This window comes from Triticum aestivum, chromosome 1A, assembly GCF_018294505.1.
Source record: "Triticum aestivum cultivar Chinese Spring chromosome 1A, IWGSC CS RefSeq v2.1, whole genome shotgun sequence".
NCBI classification, from domain to species: Eukaryota; Viridiplantae; Streptophyta; class Magnoliopsida; order Poales; family Poaceae; genus Triticum; species Triticum aestivum.
Genome location: NC_057794.1, coordinates 591,696,470 through 591,716,245, shown reverse-complemented (window position 1 = coordinate 591,716,245; position 19,776 = coordinate 591,696,470). Strand labels below are relative to the sequence as shown.

At 43.2% G+C, this 19,776-nt stretch overlaps 1 protein-coding gene across 8 annotated transcripts; it reads left to right on the top strand.

The window, feature by feature from the left end:
* Window positions 1–14,757: 14,757 nt before the first annotated feature.
* LOC123070672 (tubulin beta-1 chain) lies at window positions 14,758–18,981 on the top strand. Of its 8 annotated transcripts, none has more exons than XM_044493980.1 (6): window positions 14,758–15,656; window positions 15,750–15,995; window positions 16,653–16,865; window positions 17,388–17,424; window positions 17,907–17,996; window positions 18,671–18,981. In XM_044493980.1, the coding sequence occupies exons 1-3, from the start codon at window positions 15,119–15,121 to the stop codon at window positions 16,691–16,693; spliced, it is 825 nt and encodes a 274-aa protein (XP_044349915.1). In that variant the 5' UTR covers window positions 14,758–15,118; the 3' UTR covers window positions 16,694–16,865; window positions 17,388–17,424; window positions 17,907–17,996; window positions 18,671–18,981. The 8 variants fall into 8 exon arrangements, with proteins under 8 accessions (XP_044349915.1, XP_044349930.1, XP_044349941.1 ...); XM_044493995.1 differs by having other exon boundaries at window positions 16,606–16,865; XM_044494006.1 differs by having other exon boundaries at window positions 15,758–15,995; window positions 16,653–17,424.
* Window positions 18,982–19,776: the final 795 nt, after the last annotated feature.

Below are 19,776 nucleotides of genomic sequence, written 5' to 3'. Positions count from 1 at the left end.
AACAGCAAGGGTGAAGTGGGGGAGAGGAAAACGATAGGCAAATGGCAAATAATGTAATGCGGGAGATAGGGATTGTGATGGGTACTTGGTATATTGACTTTTGCGTAGACTCCCCTGCAATGGTGCCAGAAATCCTTCTTGCTACCTCTTGAGCACTGCGTTGGTTTTCCCCGAAGAGGAAGGGATGATGCAGCAAAGTAGCGTAAGTATTTCCCTCGGTTTTTTGAGAACCAAGGTATCAACCCAGTAGGAGGCTATGCGCGAGTCCTTCGTACCTACACAAAACAAATAAATCCTCACAACCAACGCGGTAAGGGGTTGTCAATCCCTACACGGCCACTTACGAGAGTGAGATCTGATAGATATGATAAGATAATATTTTTGGTATTTTTATGATAAAGATGCAAAGTAAAATAAACGCAAAGGAAAAAGCAAAGGAAATAACTAAGTAATGTAAGATTAATATGATGAAGATAGACCCGGGGGCCATAGGTTTCACTAGTGGCTTCTCTCAAGAGCATAAGTATTCTACGATGGGTGAACGAATTACTGTTGAGCAATTGACAGAATTGAGCATAGTTATGAGAATATCTAGGTATGGTCATGTATATAGGCATCACATCCGAGACAAGTAGACCGACTCCTTCCTGCATCTACTACTATTACTCCACTCATCGACCGTTATCCAGCATGCATCTAGAGTATTAAGTTAATGAAAACAGAGTAACGCCTTAAGCAAGATGACATGATGTAGAGGGATAAACTCATGCAATATGATGAAAACCCCATCTTGTTATCCTCGATGGAAACAATACAATACGTGCCTTGCTGCCCCTACTGTCACTGGGAAAGGACACCGCAAGATTGAACCTAAAGCTAAGCACTTCTCCCATTGCAAGAAAGATCAATCTAGTAGGCCAAACCAAACTAATAATTTGAAGAGACTTACAATGATAACCAATCATACATAAAAGAATTCAGAGAAGATTCAAGTATTATTCATAGATAGACTTGATCATAAACCCACAATTCATTGGTCTCAACAAACACACCGCAAAAAGAAGATTACATCGAATAGATCTCCACAAGAGAGGGGGAGAACATTGTATTGAGATCCAAAAAGAGAGAAGAAGCCATCTAGCTAATAACTATGGACCCGTAGGTCTGAGGTGAACTACTCACACTTCATCGGAGGGGCTATGGTGATGATGTAGAAGCCCTCCGTGATGGATGCCCCCTGCGGCGGAGCTCCGGAACAGGCCCCAAGATGGGATCTCGTGGATACAGAAAGTTGCGGCGGTGGAATTAGGGTTTTGGCTCCGTATCTGATCGTTTGGGGGTACGTAGGTATATATAGGAGGAAGGAGTACGTCGGTGGAGCAACAGGGGGCCCACGAGGGTTGAGGGCGCGCCTGGGGGGTAGGCGCGCCCCCTACCTCATGGCCTCCTATCTTGTGTCTTGACGTAGGGTCCAAGTCTCGTGGGTCGTGTTCGTTGAGAAAATCACGTTCTCGAAGGTTTCATTCCGTTTGGACTCCATTTGATATTCCTTTTCTTCGAAACCCTAAAATAGGCAAAAAAATAGCAATTCTGGGCTGGGCCTCTGGTTAATAGGTTAGTCCCAAAAATAATATAAAAGTGGATAATAAAGCCCAATAATTTCCAAAACAGTAGATAATATAGCATGGAGCAATCAAAAATTATAGATACGTTGGAGACGTATCAATGCGTAGGTAAGAACGGTTCTTGCTATAAGCCCGTAGTAGCCACGTAAAACTTGCAACAACAAAGTACAGGACGTCTAACTTGTTTTTGTAGGGCTTTTTGTGATGCGATATGGTCAAGACATGATGAGATATAAATTGTTGTATGAGATGATCATGTTTTGTAAAAGTTATCGGCAACTGGCAGGAGCCTTATGGTTGTCGCTTTTTTGTATGAAATGCAATCGCCATGTAATTGCTTTACTTTATCACTAAGCGGTAGCGATAGTCGTAGAAGCAATAGTTCGCGAGACGACAACGATCCTACGATGGAGATCAAGGTGTCAAGCCAATGATGATGGTGATCATGACGGTGCTTTGGAGATGGAGATGAAAGGCACAAGATGATGATGGCCATATCATATCACTTATTTCGATTGCATGTGATGTTTATCATTTATGCATCTTATTTTGCTTAGTATGGCAGTAGCATTATAAGATGATCCCTCACTAAATTTCAAGGTATAAGTGTTCTCCCTGAGTATGCACCATTGCTACAGTTCGTCGTGCCGAGACACCATGTGACGATCGGGTGTGATAAGATCTACTTTCACATACAACGGGTGCAAGCCAGTTTTGCACGTGTAGAATACTCAGGTTAAACTTGACGAGCCTAGCATATGCAGATATGGCCTCAGAACACTGAGACCGAAAGGTTGAATGTGAATCATATAGAAGATATGATCAACATAGTGATGTTCACCATTGAAAGCTACTCTATCTCACATGATGATCGGACATGGTTTAGTTGATATGGATCACGTGATCATTTAGATGACTAGAGGGATGTCTATCTAGGTGGGAGTTCTTAAGTAATATGATTAATTGAACTTTAATTTATCATAAACTTAGTACCTGATAGTATTTTGCATGTCTATGTTGTTGCAGATCAATGGCTCGTGCTACCGTTCCCTTGAATTTTAATGTGTTCCTAGAGGAAGCTAAGTTGAAAGATGATGGTAGCAACTACACGGACTGGGTCCGTAACTTGAGGATTATCCTCATTGTTGCATACAAGAATTATGTCCTGGAAGCACCACTAGGTGTACCACCCGCGCCAGCAACTGCAGACATTGTGAATGCCTGGCAGTCGCGTGTTGATGACTACTCGATAGTTTAGTGTGCCATGCTTTACGGCTTAAAATCGGGACTTCAAAGACGTTTCAAACGTCATGGAGCATATGAGATGTTCCAGGAGTTAAAGTTAATATTTCAAGCAAATGCCCAAGCTGAGAGATATGAAGTCTCCAACAAGTTCTATAGCTGCAAGATGGAGGAGAATAGTTTTGTCAGTGAACATATACTCAGAATGTCCGGGTACCGCAACCACTTGACTCAACTGGGAGTTAATCTTCCTGATGATAGTGTCATTGACAGAGTTCTTCAATCACTGCCACCAAGCTACAAAAGCTTCGTGATGAACTATAATATGCAAGGGATGGATAAGAAAATTCCCAAGCTCTTCGCAATGCTAAAGGCTGCGGAGGTAGAAATTGAGAAGGAGCATCAAGTGTTGATGGTTAACAAGACCACCAGTTTCAAGAAAAAGGGTAAAGGGAAGAAGGGGAACTTCAGAAGAATGGCAAGCAAGTTGCTGCTCAAGTGAAGAAGCCCCAGTCTGGACCTAAGCCTGAAACTGAGTGCTTCTACTACAAAGGGAATGGTCACTGGAAGCAGAACTGCCCCATGTATTTGGCGGATAAGAAGGATGGCAAAGTGAAAGGTATATTTGATATGCATGTTATTGATGTGTACCTTACTAATGCTCATAGTAGCGCCTGGGTATTTGATACTGGTTCTGTTGCTCATATTTGCAACTCAAAACAGGGGCTACGGATTAAATAAAGATTGGCTATGGACGAGGTGATGATGCGCGTGGGAAATGGTTCCAAAGTCAATGTGATCGCCATCGGCACGCTACCTCTACATCTACTGTCGGGATTAGTTTTAGACCTAAATAATTGTTATTTGGTGCCAGCGTTGAGCATGAACATTATATCTGGATCTTGTTTGATGCGAGACGTGTTATTCATTTAAATCAGAGAATAATGGTTGTTCTATTTATATGAGTAATATCTTTTATGGTCATGCACCCTTGAAGAGTGGTCTATTTTTGTTGAATCCCGATAGTAGTGATACACATCTATAATACCTAAATAGTTCATCCCCACTAACATATTTCTCTTGACATGCAGCCTATCCACCTTAGCAGCTTTGACACATCATTAGTTACTCTTAATTATTTTGGTCATGCATCTCACCACATCAGCATTTTGAAGCCAAAAGATACAAGTTTAATGATGATAGTGCAACTTGTTTGTGGCACTATCATTTAGGTCATATTGGTGTAAAACGCATGAAGAAACTCCATGCTGATGGGCTTTTAGAATCACTTGATTATGAATCACTTGATGCTTGCGAACCATGCCTCATGGGCAAGATGGCTAAGACTTTGTTCTCAGGAACAATGGAGCGAGTAACTGACTTGTTGAAAATAATACATACTGATGTATGCGGTCCGATGAGTGTTGAGGCTCGCGGAGGGTATCATTATTTTCTAACCTTCACAGATGATTTGAGCAGATATGGGTATATCTACTTGATGAAACATAAGTCTGAAACATTTGAAAAGTTCAAAAAAATTCAGAGTGAAGTGGAAAATCATCGTAACAAGAAAATAAAGTTTCTACCATCTGATCGTGGAGGTGAATATTTGAGTTATGAGTTTGGTCTTCATATGAAACAATGCGGAATAGTTTCGCAACTCACACCACCTGGAACACCACAGCGTAATGGTGTGTCCGAACGTCGTAACCGCACTTTATTAGATATGGTGCGATCTATGATGTCTCTTACTGATTTACCGCTATCGTTTTGGGGTTATGCTTTAGAGACAGCTGCATTCACATTAAATAGGGCACCATCTAAATCCGTTGAGATGACACCATATGAACTGTGGTTTGGCAAGAAACCCAAGTTGTCATTTCTTAAAGTTTGGGACTGCGATGCTTATGTGAAAAAGTTTCAACCTGATAAGCTCGAACCCAAATTGGACAAATGTGTCTTCATAGGATACCCAAAGGAGACAGTTGGGTACACCTTCTATCACAGATCCGAAGGCAAGATATTTGTTGCTAAGAATGGATCCTTTCTAGAGAAGGAGTTTCTCTCGAAAGAAGTGAGTGGGAGGAAAGTAGAACTTGATGAGGTAATTGTACCTGCCCCCTTATTAGAAAGTAGTTCATCACAGAAACAAGTTCGGGTGATTCCTACACCAATTAGTGAGGAAGAAAATGATGATGATCATGAAACTTAGGATCAAGTTACTACTGAACCTCGTAGGTCAATCAAAGTAAGATCCGCACCAGAGTGGTACGGTAATCCTCTTCTGGAGGTCATGTTACTTTACCATGACGAACCTACGAACTATGACGAAGCAATGATGAGCCCAGATTCCGTGAAATGGCTTGAGGCCATGAAATATGAGATGGGATCCATGTATGATAACAAAGTGTGGACTTTGGTTGACGTACCCGATGATCGGCAAGCAATAGAAAATAAATGGATCGTTAAGAAGAAGACTAACACTGACAGTAATATTACTGTCTATAAAGCTCGACTTGTTGCGAAAGGTTTTCGACAAGTTCAAGGAGTTGACTACGATGAGACCTTCTCACCCGTAGTGATGTTTAAGTCTGTCCAAATCATGTTAGCAATTGCCGCATTTTATGATTATGAAATTTTGCAAATGGATGTAAAAACTGCATTCCTTAATGGATATCTTAAAGAAGAGTTGTATATGATGCAACCAGAAGGTTTTGTCGATCCAAAAGGTGCTAACAAAGTGTGCAAGCTCCAGCGATCCATTTATGGCTTGGTGCAAGCCTCTCGGAGTTGGAATATATGCTTTGATAGTGTGATCAAAGCATATGGTTTTATACAGACTTTTGGAGAAGCCTATATTTACAAAAGTGAGTGGGGCTCTGTAGCATTTCTAATTTATATGTGGATCACATACTGTTGATTGGAAATAATACATAATTTCTGGATAGCATAAAAGCATACTTGAATAAGAATTTTTCAATGAAAGACCTCGGTGAAGCTGCTTATATATTGGGCATCAAGATCTATAGAGATAGATCAAGATGCTTAATTGGACTTTCACAAAGCACATACCTTGATAAGGTTTTGAAGAATTTCAAACTGGATCAATCAAAGAAAGGGTTCTTGACTGTGTGACAAGGTGTGAAGTTGAGTCAGACTCAATGCTCGACCACTGCAGAAGATAGAGAGAAAATACAAGGCATTCCCTATGCCTCGGCCATAGGTTCTATCATGTATTCAAATGCTGTGTAACAGACCTGATGTGTGCCTTGCTATTAGTTTAGTAGGGAGGTACCAAAGTAATCCAGGAGTGGATCACCGGACAGCGGTCAAGAACATCCTAAAATACCTGAAAAGGACTAAGGATATGTTTCTCATTTATGGAGGAGACAAAGAGCTCGTCGTAAATGGTTACGTCGATGCAAGCTTTGACACCAACCTGGATGACTCTATGTCACAAAATGGATACGTATCTATATTAAATGGTGGAGTTGTCAGTGGGTGTTGTTCCAAGCAGAGCGTCGTGGCGGGATCTATGTGTGAAGCGGAGTACATAGCTGCTTCGGAAGCAGCAAATGAAGGAGTCTGGATGAAGGAGTTCATATCCGATCTAGGGTAATACCTAGTGCATGGGACCAATGAAAATCTTTTGTGACAACACTGGTGCAATTGCCTTGGCAAAGGAATCCAAATTTCACAAGAGAACCAAGCACATCAAGAGACGCTTCAATTCCATCTGCGATCAAGTCAAGGAGGGATACATAGAGATTTGCAAGATACATATGGATCTAAATGTTGCAGACCCGTTGACTAAGCCTCTCTCACGAGCAAAACATGATCAGCACCAAGACTCCATGGGTGTTAAAATCATTACTATGTAATCTTGATTATTGGCTCTAGTGCAAGTGGGAGACTAAAGAAAATATGCCCTAGAGGGAATAATAAAGTTGTTATTTATATTTCCTTGTATCATGATAAATGTTTATTATTCATGCGAGAATTGTACTAACGGGAAACTTAGTACATGTGTGAATACATAGACAAAACTGAATGTCCCTAGTATATGCCTCTACTAGACTAGCTCGTTAATCAAAGATGGTTAAGTTTCCTAACCATAGGCATGTGTTGTCATTTGATAAACAGGATCACATCATTAAAGAATGATGCGATGGACAAGACCCATCCGTTAGCTTAGCATTATGATCGTTTAGTTTTATTGTTATTGCTTTCTTCATGACTTATACATGTTCCTCTGACTATGAGATTATGCAACTCCCGATTACAGGAGGAACACCTTGTGTGCTATCAAACATCACAACGTAACTGGGTGATTATAAAGATGCTCTACAGGTGTCTCCGATGGTGTTTGTTGAGTTGGCATAGATCTAGATTAGGATTTGTCACTCCATGTATCGGAGAGGTTTCTCTGGGCCCTCTCGGTAATGCACATCACTATAAGCCTTGCAAGCAATGTGACTAATGAGTTAGTTACGGGAGATGCATTTTGGAACGAGTAAATACACTTGCCGGTGACGAGATGGAACTAGGTATGAAGATACCGATGATCGAATCTCGGGCAAGTAACATACCGATGACAAAGGGAACAACGTATGTTGTTATGCGGTTTAACCGATAAAGATCTTCATAGAATATGTAGGAGCCAATATGAGCATCCAGGTTCCGCTATTGGTTATTGACCGAAGATGTGTCTCGGTCATGTCTACATAGTTCTCGAACACGTAGGGTTCGCACGCTTAACGTTCGATGACGATTTGTATTATGAGTTATGTGATTTGATGAACCGAAGTTTGTTCGGAGTCCTGGATGAGATCACGGACATGACGAGGAGTCTCGAAATGGTCGAGACGTAAATATTGATTTATTAGAAGGTTATATTTGGACATCGGAATGGTTTCAGAAAGGTTCGGACATTTTCCGGAGTATCGAGGGGTTACCGGAAACCCCCCCCCCCATGGGGAGTTAATGGGCCTTCATGGGCCCTAGTGGAGAGAGAAGGCGGCGGCCAGGTGGAGGCGCCCCCCCCAAGCCCAAACCAAATTGGAATAGGGTTGGGGGGCCCTTTCCTTGTTCTCCTCCACCTCTTTCCCCTTCCCCCCTTCTCCGAAAAGGAAAGAAGGGGGCTGAATCCTACTTGGACCAGGAGTCCAAGTAGGACTCCCCCCTTGGCACGCCCCCCTTGGGCCGGCCACCTCTCCTCCCTCCTTTATATACGTGGGAGGGGGCACCCCGAAGACACACCAAGTCTTCTCTTAGCCATGTGCGGTGGCCCCCTCCACAGTTACATACCTCGGTCATATCGTTGTAGTGCTTAGGCGAAGCCCTGCGCCGGTAACTTCATCATCACCGTCAACACGTCGTCGTGCTGATGAAACTCTCCCTCGTCCTTAACTGGATCAAGAGCTCGAGGGACGTCATTGAGCTGAACGTGTGCTGAACACGGAGGTGTCATACATTCGGTGCTAGGATTGATTGAATCGCGAAGACGTTCGACTACATCAACCGCATACTAAACGCTTTCGCTTTCGGTCTATGAGGGTACGTGGACACACTCTCCCCTCTTGTTGCTATGCATCTCCTAGATATATCTTGCGTGATCGTAGGAAATTTTTTGAAATGTTGCGTTCCCCAACACCACCCAGGTGCCCATGAGGCACCAGGGCGCGCCCTAGTGGCTTGTGGGGGCCCTGGCCAGCCTACGGTGCCCATCTTCCGGTATATAAGCCCATTTTCCCATGAAAAAAATAAGCAGAAGACTTTCGGGATGGAGTGCTGCCGTCTGGAGGCCGTACTTGGGTAGGAGCACTTTTGCTCTCCGGCAGAGCGATTCGGCCTAGGATACTTCCCTACGGGAGGGGAAATTGAAGCCATCATCATCACCAACAATCCGATCATCGTGGGAGGACATATCTTCATCAACATCGTCACCAGCACCATCTCATCTCAAACCCTAGTTCATCTCTTGTATCCAATCTTGGTAGCAAAACCTCACATTGGTACATGTGAGTTGCTAGTAATGTTGATTATATCATGTAGTTGATGCTAGTTGGTTGTGGAAGATTATGTGTTTAGATCCATTATTCTATTCAATACCCCTCTGATCTTGGACATGAATATGATGTGTGAGTTGTTACTTTTGTTCTTGAGAACATGGGAGAAGTCTTTTCATAAGTAATCATGTGAATTTGGTATTCGTTCGATATTTGATAATATGTATGTTGTTGTTTCCCTTAGTGGTGTTATGTGAACGTCGACGACATGACACTTTACCATCTTTGGACCTAAGGGAATACATTGTGGAGTAGTAATTAGATGACGGGTTGCTAGAGGGACAGAAGCTTAAACCCTAGTTTATGAGATATTTCATAAGGGGCTAATTTAGATCCATATGTTTAATGCTATGGTTAGATTTATCTTAATTCTTTTTTCATAGTTGCGGATGCTTGCGAGAGGGGTTAATCATAAGTGGGAAGCTTGTTCAAGTAAGAACAACATCCAAACACCGGTCCACCCACATGTCAGATTATCAAAGTAACGAACGCGAATCAAACAAACATGATGAAATTGACTAGATGAAATTCCCATGTGTCCTCAAGAACGCGTTGCTTATTATAAGATACCGTTCTAGCATGTCCTTTGCTACAAAAAGGATTGGGCTACCTTGCTGCACTTTTGTTACTGTTACTACTTATTGCTTGCTACAAATTATCTTGCTATCAAACTATCTGTTACCGACAATTTCAGTGCTGACAGAAAATACCTTACTGAAAACCGCTTGTCATTTCATTCTGCCCCTCGTTGGGTTTGACACTTTTACTTATCGAAAGGACTACGATTGATCCCCTATATTTATGGGTCATCAAGACTCTTTTCTGGAGCCATTGCCGGGGTGTGACGCGCCTTTCATAAGTGGATCTGGTAAGGAAACATTTATTACATGTTGAAATTTACTATTACTTGTTACTATAGAAAACAATCCTTTGAGGGGTTTGTTTGGGGTATCTTCACCTCGACCAGAACCATAAAGAGTTGCTCCTCAATCTACTGCTCCTACTGAAAATATTTATTATGAGATTCCTTTGGGTACTGACTATACGGCTATGGGTATGGTATTGCTCTACCTTACACATTGCCATCCTTCTCTTTCATGCTACTTTGTCGGGTTTCTTCGAGCATCTACAGCCGGGGACATCAAATCCGACCTCCCAAACGCCCGCGGATAAGAGCGGGCGCGTCTGCGGACAAGGACTGGTCAAGCCTCAAATTTGCTCCTCTGCATCCGAGTCTCTCATATTTCATCCCCTAGATCCATACAAATCATGCAAAAGAAATCCTGCGTACTACATATATGTACTACCCTAGCTTAGCTTCGTCGTCGGAGATGTCCACGACGTCGGTGCCGAGCGGCGGGTAGATGGGTGCGTGGGAGGGCTCCGGCTCCCTGTCCTCATTTGTAGAAGCGAGCATCTCGTCGAAGACCAGGTGTGCTCCACCACCACCTCCTGCAGACGACAGCGGTTGGCCTCCGCCTCCGATTCCAACTGCAGGGAATCGAAGATCGCCTGCTGGTCCGCATGCAGATCCGTGTCCCCAGCGTCCCCCACATCCTGCTCCAACTCCTACTCCTCCTCATCTTCCTCCTCAACCTCATCTTCCTCCGGCTCCTGCCCGGATCTGCTCAAGGAGCTGTAGCCGGCGTTCCAGCATTAGATATGGGTAGCTCCTTACTCAGCGGCATGGGGGCACTGCTACTAGTGCTGGCGGATGGCGAGTGGAAAGTGGCGGCGGTGGCAGACGGGAGGGGTAAATGTGGATGGGTAGGGTTATGATGCCAGCGGTCGGCTTAAATAGTTGGCTAGGCACTACGCGGCCCGCCGGAGCGGCGCCATGAGGCGCCATCGGTCTGATGGAGGAGACGATCTGCGGACCGCCAAGTATCAGAGTGTTTTCCTATGGTTCCTCATCGTCAGCCTGACGTGACGTATGCACCCGGGCGTTCCCATATCTGCCATATATTTGGGCTAGATATGAAGGGTACGGGTTAGCCCGGGTGTTTGAGGTCCGTTTGAGGAGCTCATCTGGGTCATATTTTTATAACTGATCAGTGAGCGGGCCGTCCGTTCAGGCGTTTGAGACGGGTTTAGAGCGCCCGGCTATAGATACTCTTACTTGACTAATGTTGAGACTTGCGTGAACCAGCCAGTTTTCACCGACCGTGAAACATACATGCACTGAACTAATTAATTTTGATTACCTAATGCTACCTCCTTGAACTTTTTTCAACTCAAATTAAACTGCAAAAATGTCTTGTATCTAGTGACAGAGGTAGTAGCAATAGTATATACTCCCTTCGTTTCTACATACAAGTTTTTCTAGAGATTTCACAATGGACTACATATAAATATATATATATATATATATATACACAATTTAAAGTATAGATTCACTCATTTTACTATGTATGTAGTTTTTTATTAGAATCTTTAAAAAGACTTATATTTAGAAATTGCGGGAGTATATATACTTGTGTTCAACCTCGGACGGATCACATGCATGCATGCATTGAAGCACGCCGCTGCTCCAAGACAATACGGCCGGGCTGGCTTAATTGTGCACCAATCGACAGGGTCTGTATGTGATGGATGCGTTGGTCTAGCGTATATTCCCCCGTATGACGTATGAATGGTATTATTCTGTCCCAAAATATCTTTCTTAGATTTGTTCAGATACATCTATATCTAGACACTGTATCTACATAAATCTAAGAGGAGTAATATGGGACGATGTGAGTATATATATGGACAAACTATACAAAGAATTTAATCCTTGTCGATCGCTGGCTAGCCGGCGAATCCGCGATAGATACAAGTAGCCCACGTTGCATGCCATGATGCGACTTACTGCTGCATGCGTACGTACTATCCGTTCCTGGTCCTGATCGCGATTCTAGCGTAACGGTATATATGCATGGTCCCAACTTATCCGTTCATGAGCCGCGTGTGAAGTGAGTGGAGACGAGAGTTAATGGTTGGATATGTTTCAAAAACTTCAAAGACGATATACATTGGTACGTAAGGAAAAAAATATATGCGACACGTACGCACATCGTTTGGATCGACAAAGGGTAGTTTTGGTTCCCCGCACCTCTCTTTATGTCGTTGAATATATTTATTACTTTTTTGCTCAAAAAGAGCATCAAGAAGATACAAACCCAAAGAGCACACAATCAGTCTCTTGTAATAGATAGGATGCACACAGTCAGCACAAATGTACGCACACAGAAAAACACATCGGCAAATAGCAAAGTCATATAAGACCAAAGTTATGAGTAGGTAAAAAAAATAGAAAACCCAAAGCGACCAGATCCGTGATCGGCAAACTACAACAAAGACTATATCTACATCAACCATCCCATGACATCACACAAAACAAGATTAACGGATCGCTGGAATACTGCGTTGGATGATAAATCGCATCCAGACCGTTCAGTCCAAACGGTTTGGGCGGTTTAGGTGTCAACGATGGAGATCCTTATGAACATGCCCTTACAAGAAATAACATTGCAATCAAAGGCTTAAGGTCGGGTGTCGTACTCTTACTCCTACATCAATCCGCGACGCGTGGTGAGCACATCTTGATTCCGCTTCTGGGCTTTCGCCTTGGTGGAGCAAACTATTTTAAACACAGGAACTTATACATGTAGTGGATGAGAAGTCATCGAAGCAGACCAAGAAACACCTTTAGAAAGCAAATCATCGTCCCGGAGAAGAAAACGCCAATAAAAGTCTGTAGAAACTCTAAAGACCACGACAGTCGGCCAAATGCAAATGGATCCACCGGAAACCTAAGCCTACCGGATCTCAAAAAACAAAAGATTAATTATGACCAATTGCAACAAAAGAAAAAATGACCACACAATGGTTTTGACGGACGGGATGCAATTCATGCATGCAGCGGATTAAGTTAGGCAGCGACGATCAATGGATCGAGAGCACCATTGGTGCCAAGCAGTTCGCAAACTCATTGCAGCCAAGCAGGAAGCAAGACGGGTAGCATTCGTACTAGTACAATAGGTGGTCGCCGGTCGGATAGATGGCCGATCCGATCGTTAATTCGTCGCCGCAGCAGGCAGGTAGTGCACCCGAAGGAATCGCCTCAAAACCACCGGTGAGCACCGGTAGCAGCCAGTTGAAGTTAGATAAGCAAGTTTTAACTTGCTATAATCAATTCTGTTTACTTGATTAATCTTCAGACTTGCGTGAACCAGCCAGTTTTCACCGCTGATGAGCCTAATTAATTTTTGATTACTGAGTAGTACTTCCTTCGATCCATATTAATTGTCGATGATGAACATAGTATCTACATGTCTTTTTTTGAACACCCATAGTATCTACATTTTTGTTCAACCTCCACGGTCCACATGAATGACGCACGCCGCTGCTCCACGACAATACGGCCGGGCTGGCTTAATTTTCCACCAATCGAGAGTTTCTCTCCGATGGATACGTTGGTCCACCTAAACGTATATTCTCCACGTACATATAGACAAACTTTGCAAAGAATCGAATCCTTGCCGATCGAGCTGGCTGGCTAGCCGGCGAATCGGGGACAGGTACAAGTACGCAACTTTGAATGCCATGATGTATTAGAATCTATAAAAAGACTTATATTTAGGAACAGGAAGAGTATGCCGCAATGCGCACGTACGTCCGCATGCGCTCCGGGGAGTGCACACACGCGCCAAAACTTGTTCAGAGTAGACAGGCGATTTTGCGACACAGAGTTCAACCTGATACTTTTTTTTTTTTTTTTGCGGGTGAGAGTTCAACCTGATACTGACAGGGTGTGCGCGCGATTCTAGCGTAACGGTATATAGCTATACGATACATGGTCCCAACTTGTTAGTTCGTGGGTCGCGTGTGAAGTGAGCCGAGACCAGAGATTTTGAGTTAATGATTGAATACAGTTCTAAAACTTGAAAGACACCTACTTGTGTATATGCGACAAAAGATATGAATACTAGCTGCTCCCGCGTATATGCGACACGTACGTGCGTCGTTTGGGTCGACAAGATTTGGTTGGTAATAAGACATCGATCCAGCGACGCCCACTTGCGCATATATTACCCCCATCCGATTCATTTAATTGTCATTAATTAGAGGAAGCAAGGGCTTCTCTAACACTGACCCGTAAATTTTCTATATATATATATATATATATATATATATATATATATATATATATATATATATATATAGTGTTGCTATTCATCACCCAGGGTATAGAATAAGTTATTTTTCATCCAAGGTAATCTTACGATCGCTTCATAAACAAATTATGTTTGAAATACAAATAGTTACACTCATATTAATTTACTACATAAAATTTGGTATAAGAAAACAAAAAATAGGTTATAAGAGCAAAAATATCGCATTTTTATGTATATTTTTACGTTTGTAACTTTACATAACATAAAATATTTTTTACAGCGAGTATATATTTTCTTACATTCTCTTTTTACGTATGAAATAGGACAAAATTTATGAAACCTAAAAATACGGTGCACTGATGTCAAAATAGAGAGGGGGTGAAGAATAACTATTCCTCACCCAGGGTGACGAATAGCGCGACCATATATATATATATATATATATATATATATATATATATATATATATATATATATATATATATATATATATATTTATCTACTAATAAACCAGCTATCGCTTCTGGTTGTCCGTTGTGGTTGTTTTGCAAAAAAGCCCCTCGATTTACAGGAAATCAACCCGCGGTCCCTGTTTTAGTGGCACCCAGAAAAAACGTTTCACTTTTACAAACAAAACCCTATAGGCATTTCAATTCGGTCCGCAATCCTTTCCTTCCTCTTATCCACTCTGCGCCGGCGGCTACGCCCATTCCGTCGTGCGCCGGCGGCCGCCGTGCCTCGCACCGGAGGATGGAGTGCGCTCGCCGGGAGGATGGACGGCGCGGAGAGGCGCGCTCGAGCCTGAGCTCCTGTGCCCACGCCTCGCGCCTCCTTGCACCGCTCCGGCGGCCTCACTCGCCACACGCCGTCGCCGGCGACCACAAGCAGCGACCGTCGCACCTCTCTGCGCGCCACCCCGAAGCCCCAGGCACGCCGCGCTGCCGTCTCCCGCAACCCCGGCCTCCTCCTCGACCTCGCCTCTCCGTGCGAACAAACGACGTCGCCGGCGGCGGCCTCGGCCACCATGCTTGAGCTGACGAGCGCCGACCGCACGGGGCTCATCTCCGAGGTGTTCGACGTGCTAGACGACATGAGCTGCAGCGTCGTCGATGCCAGGGCGTGGTCGCATCGCGGCCGCCTCGCCTGCCTCGTCTACCTGCGGGACGAGGATGTTGCCGCAGCCGTTGTGGAGCACATCGAGGCCCGCCTCGCCTCCCTCCTCCGCGGAGACTCGGAAGCCAGCAGCGGCGCCGTGGCTGCCGTCCCTGCCGGCTCCATCCCGCACGCCAACCGGCGCCTCCACCATCTCATGTATGCCAGCGGCGACCAGGAGCACGCGTTCCCAACTCCCACGGTGCGTGCTCATGGATCTCGAGCCCGACACCATGGGCTCCGTGCACAAGGGGCCCTACGGCCAGATCTTCCGCCCCGACAACTTTGTCTTCGGCCAGTCCGGCGCCGGCAACAACTGGGCCAAGGGCCACTACACCGAGGGCGGGGAGCTCATCGACTCCGTCCTCGACGTCGTCCGCGAGGAGGCCGAGAATTGCGCTGCCTCCAAGGTACTTTCCCCTTTCTTGAGGAGTCGCTCCAGTTACTTCGTTCTGCAGATTCTGGCCAGCGATTCTGACTTTTGTTCATGTGCTTGTCCTGAGGCTTCCAGGTGTGCCACTCCCTCGGCGGGGGCACCGGTTCCAAGATCAGGGAGCAGTACCCGGGCCGGATGATGCTCGCCTTCTCCGTGTTCCCATCTCCAGAGGTCTCTGACACGGTGGTCGAGCCCTACAACGTCACTCTCTCGGCTCACTGGCTGGTGGAGAACGCCGACGAGTGCATGGTGCTGGACAACAAGGCGCTCTACGACATTTGCTTCCGCACCCTCAAGCTGACCACACCTAGCTGTAAGCAAATCTGTGACATCAAGCTATATTACCTGCCTGTAATTTTTTACCTGCCTGTACTTTTTTACTAATGTGAATGCTAAATGAATAAAAGAGATAGAGGATTAATACACTGACTCTGGCTTGGCAACTTTATATTGGTTTCTTGACCAAGATTCTGGTACAGATGGAGCCGTGATTTGTGATAGTCTAGCGATTAGTAGAAAGCGAACTGTAAAATCATGTGCTTTGCAACTCTTGTCATAATCATATACATAGGATTAGTTCAGTTTAAAGCAGGGATTCAGATTGCTCTACTGTGGCACACATTGTCAATTAGTTAAGTGAGATCAAAATAGAAGTGCAGATTTGGTGGCAAAACATTCTATAGGTGAGCAGTTAACCGGTTTGTTGTTACAAGGTGCTCTGGTTTTTTTAGCACACCAATTGGCTGCACATTGTACTTCTAATAGTGATTTTTTATTAATGTGAGATCTAAGCTCAATAGTTCGCACAACTTGGGAGGCAAACCTGAAAAGGAGGAGAGCACTTGAAATAGGCTTAGTGAAGAGAATTTGAGATAGCACAACCAAACATATTTGGGTTGACCACTAAATACCTAATGTCCCAGGGAATTTCAAGGGTGAGGAAGCTGAGTGAACTGTTTTCTGCTGACAGTAGGTGGTGGAATGAGGACACTCTCCAAGAGAACTTCTTAACACCAGACATCTGGGTGATAAAGAAGACCCCTCTTGGAAAATTGGACCAGGATATGTGGGTGTGATCCAGAATTTTATGCCTGTCAGGGCTAACTTGCACCTCCATCCCTACGCCCCTTTGATTACATTTGCAATTCAATATGCAAATAAGCTGGATGCTTGGATGCCCGTGGTGAGTGAAGTATGGCTTTAGTCTATCGGTTAAGCTGACTAACTGTTTCAAAACCTTGAACTAATGTTTTTTGTGACACCTGAACTGAAGTTGGTCATGCTAACAAAACCTTCAACTTATTAGAACAGAAATTGTAACAACAGTTTAGCTTATTGTTCTGTGAAGTAACTACTGTTGTACCAGGAAATTTTGTGCACGTGCATTCAATTACAGGTTATCCGAGCCTGCTTGCACTTGCAACTGATCAATGCCGATCCAGTTGTTCTCAGGATAGATAAAAATCAGTTCTTGTTCATTATAGAGGGCATCCAACATAAATAAGATTTTTAAATCTGACAAAACACTTTTATTGTACAATTCAGTCTGAAAGATAAGAGCAAACTTATCTGCCACTATAGAGGGAATCAAACGAAAAATAGGTGACATGCAGATATTGACATACGATTACATTTTTATGGCATTACTAATCCAGTTATGGTTCCATTGTTGTCGCACACCGAACGTTCAATGAATTTCTTGAAGAAAATGTGTGGAGTCTTTTGTTGTGTGCTTCAACCAGGTAAAATCCTATTGGTTATTCTAATCATACAATCTTCCAATCCAATTTTGTGAGCTTAGTACAGTAGGATTCTTATTTTTGTAAGGCTTCCCAGTAGATATATTGGAGCTGCCCCTTCCTCTTCTACTGTTCTATCTCTACTTCTTTCCCTTCTACTTGATAGTCAAAAATTTAGTACATCTCCATGCTCATGGTTCTTCAGCATATATAGTCTACTATGTAATTCTCTGTACAACCCATTTAACTCTGCAACAGCCACTAAAATATATCTGTAAGCTTGCATAGGAATAATTCATTTTTTTATTGTTGTTTGGTTATTGTGGTTCACAGCCAATTTCTTTAGGCTTTAAGCATATGGTAGGATTACACTAACAATCCGAGTAAATAGTATTTGGTCCTTTTGATTATGTTTCATGGCAATAAGTATGTTTCCTTGTGGTGCAATTTGTTTCCTGCAATTGATTAACTCAACTTTTTTGCAGGGAGGTAACTACATTTCTTCCGTTGCTGAAAAAGCTGAGGTGAATTCTATGACAGTGAGGGTTGATGATAGGAGCACAAGTAATTCTGATGTAAGTGTGACAACCTTGTGTACTATTCTATCCTGGTCTTGCTTTTGTTGTTGCACAACTTCTCTGATCTCCCAGTAGATTTGTTCAGTCGGTGTGGTCGTTAGGCTTAGTTTAGACATATTTCTATTTTGAATATGTGCTTATACTGTTTGTCATCTGAAACCTACACTCAGTATACATTATGTCCAGGAAATAATCATCACGTACGGACATCACTCTATACTCCTTCCGTTACATAATTCTTGTCGTGGTTTTAGTTCAACATTGCATAACCTTCTGGTTTTCCTGAGGTACTGCTCAGTAACTTTTTTTACCTCATGCATACAAAGATAGAACAAGAGTCACTGGATTAAGAATTCGAACTTTCAGAAGTTCAAAAGACAAATCTGCATAGTCTGTGGATGGGGATGGAAGGAAAGAATTGTGATTCTAATGTGCCATTGACAGTGGCGGGCATTAATTGGGGAGGCGGAGATAGCAGCTTGACATGCATGATGTTTGATTAGAATCGTGTTTACTTGGTGATGCTTTTAGTTTGCTAGAACTTTTTAGCCTGAAAGAATGCAAAATGCATATACACTGGGATTAGGAATCCATTAAGTTATCTTAGTTTCTCTTTCTGGTTTGAGTTTAGTATTATTTTTTCTTCTTCATGCATTTAATTTGCTGTGCAGGTGTCTTAGATAAGATGCTATAAGGATTACATAACTTTCTTTACCAATCACAGTACCGACGGTGGCAGGCCATGCTTTCTATCTGCAGTTCTCCAACTAAAAGTCTAACTGCAGGAGTATGTAGAATCTTCTTTACTTAACTAGCTTATACTCACGGACATATCGTGAAGCACAAGCAGCCTTGCAACCACAAACCTTGCAGACTTCTCTTTTCATATCCAAACTTTGCAAACATTTCATTCATGTTTTTAAACTTATTCTACGTTTATTTTAGTGCACCAAGAAAAAATAAATTTGTGACCATTTGTGCTTATCTACTACTGCTTTGAGTTTTTTTTCTTCTTTAAAGGTTTGATAGTATATGTGTAGATTTTTAACTATTTTTGTTACTATTACAAATTTAGTTACATTTCTCAAAATAAAGGAAAATACTAAATTTGTATGAACATATAGATCTTATGAAATTTGATTTCATGGTAATTTAGTTACATAAATTATTAAACTCTCAAAGAGTATGTATATGCAACAATCACAATGTATGTTTCTCTCGAAAAGCCATAATTCAACCAGTGGCAACACAAAGGCATGTTCACCTTATAGAGAATGAGGATAACATTGTTTCCGACGTTTGTCAGAATTGGATATAAGAAGTGGCACGTGGAGCAGGATTTGCGTTTTTTTTTCGCCCGGTGCAACGCACGGGCATTTGTACTAGTGTATATATATATATATATATATATATATATATATATATATATATATATATATATATATATATATATATATATATATATATATACAACACTATTCTAATTCCATGATTAGAATAACTATTTGGATCACAGCTCCCTATATAAGGCCCGCTGGAGGTTCCAAAAATGCCACCGAACAGAAAAAAAAAACAACCCAATCCCAATCCCATCGCCCGCAAACTCTTGCCCCGCCCCCAGATCGCCCTCACCCCACGCCCCCAACCCCCGCGCGCCGCCGCGCGACCGCCGCCGCCGTGGCCGGCCACCTTCTCCCACCGCCGTGGCCACCCGCCAGCCCCATCCCACCGTCCCCCGCATGACTCCGTCAGCCCACCCCCGCCCCATCCCGCCATC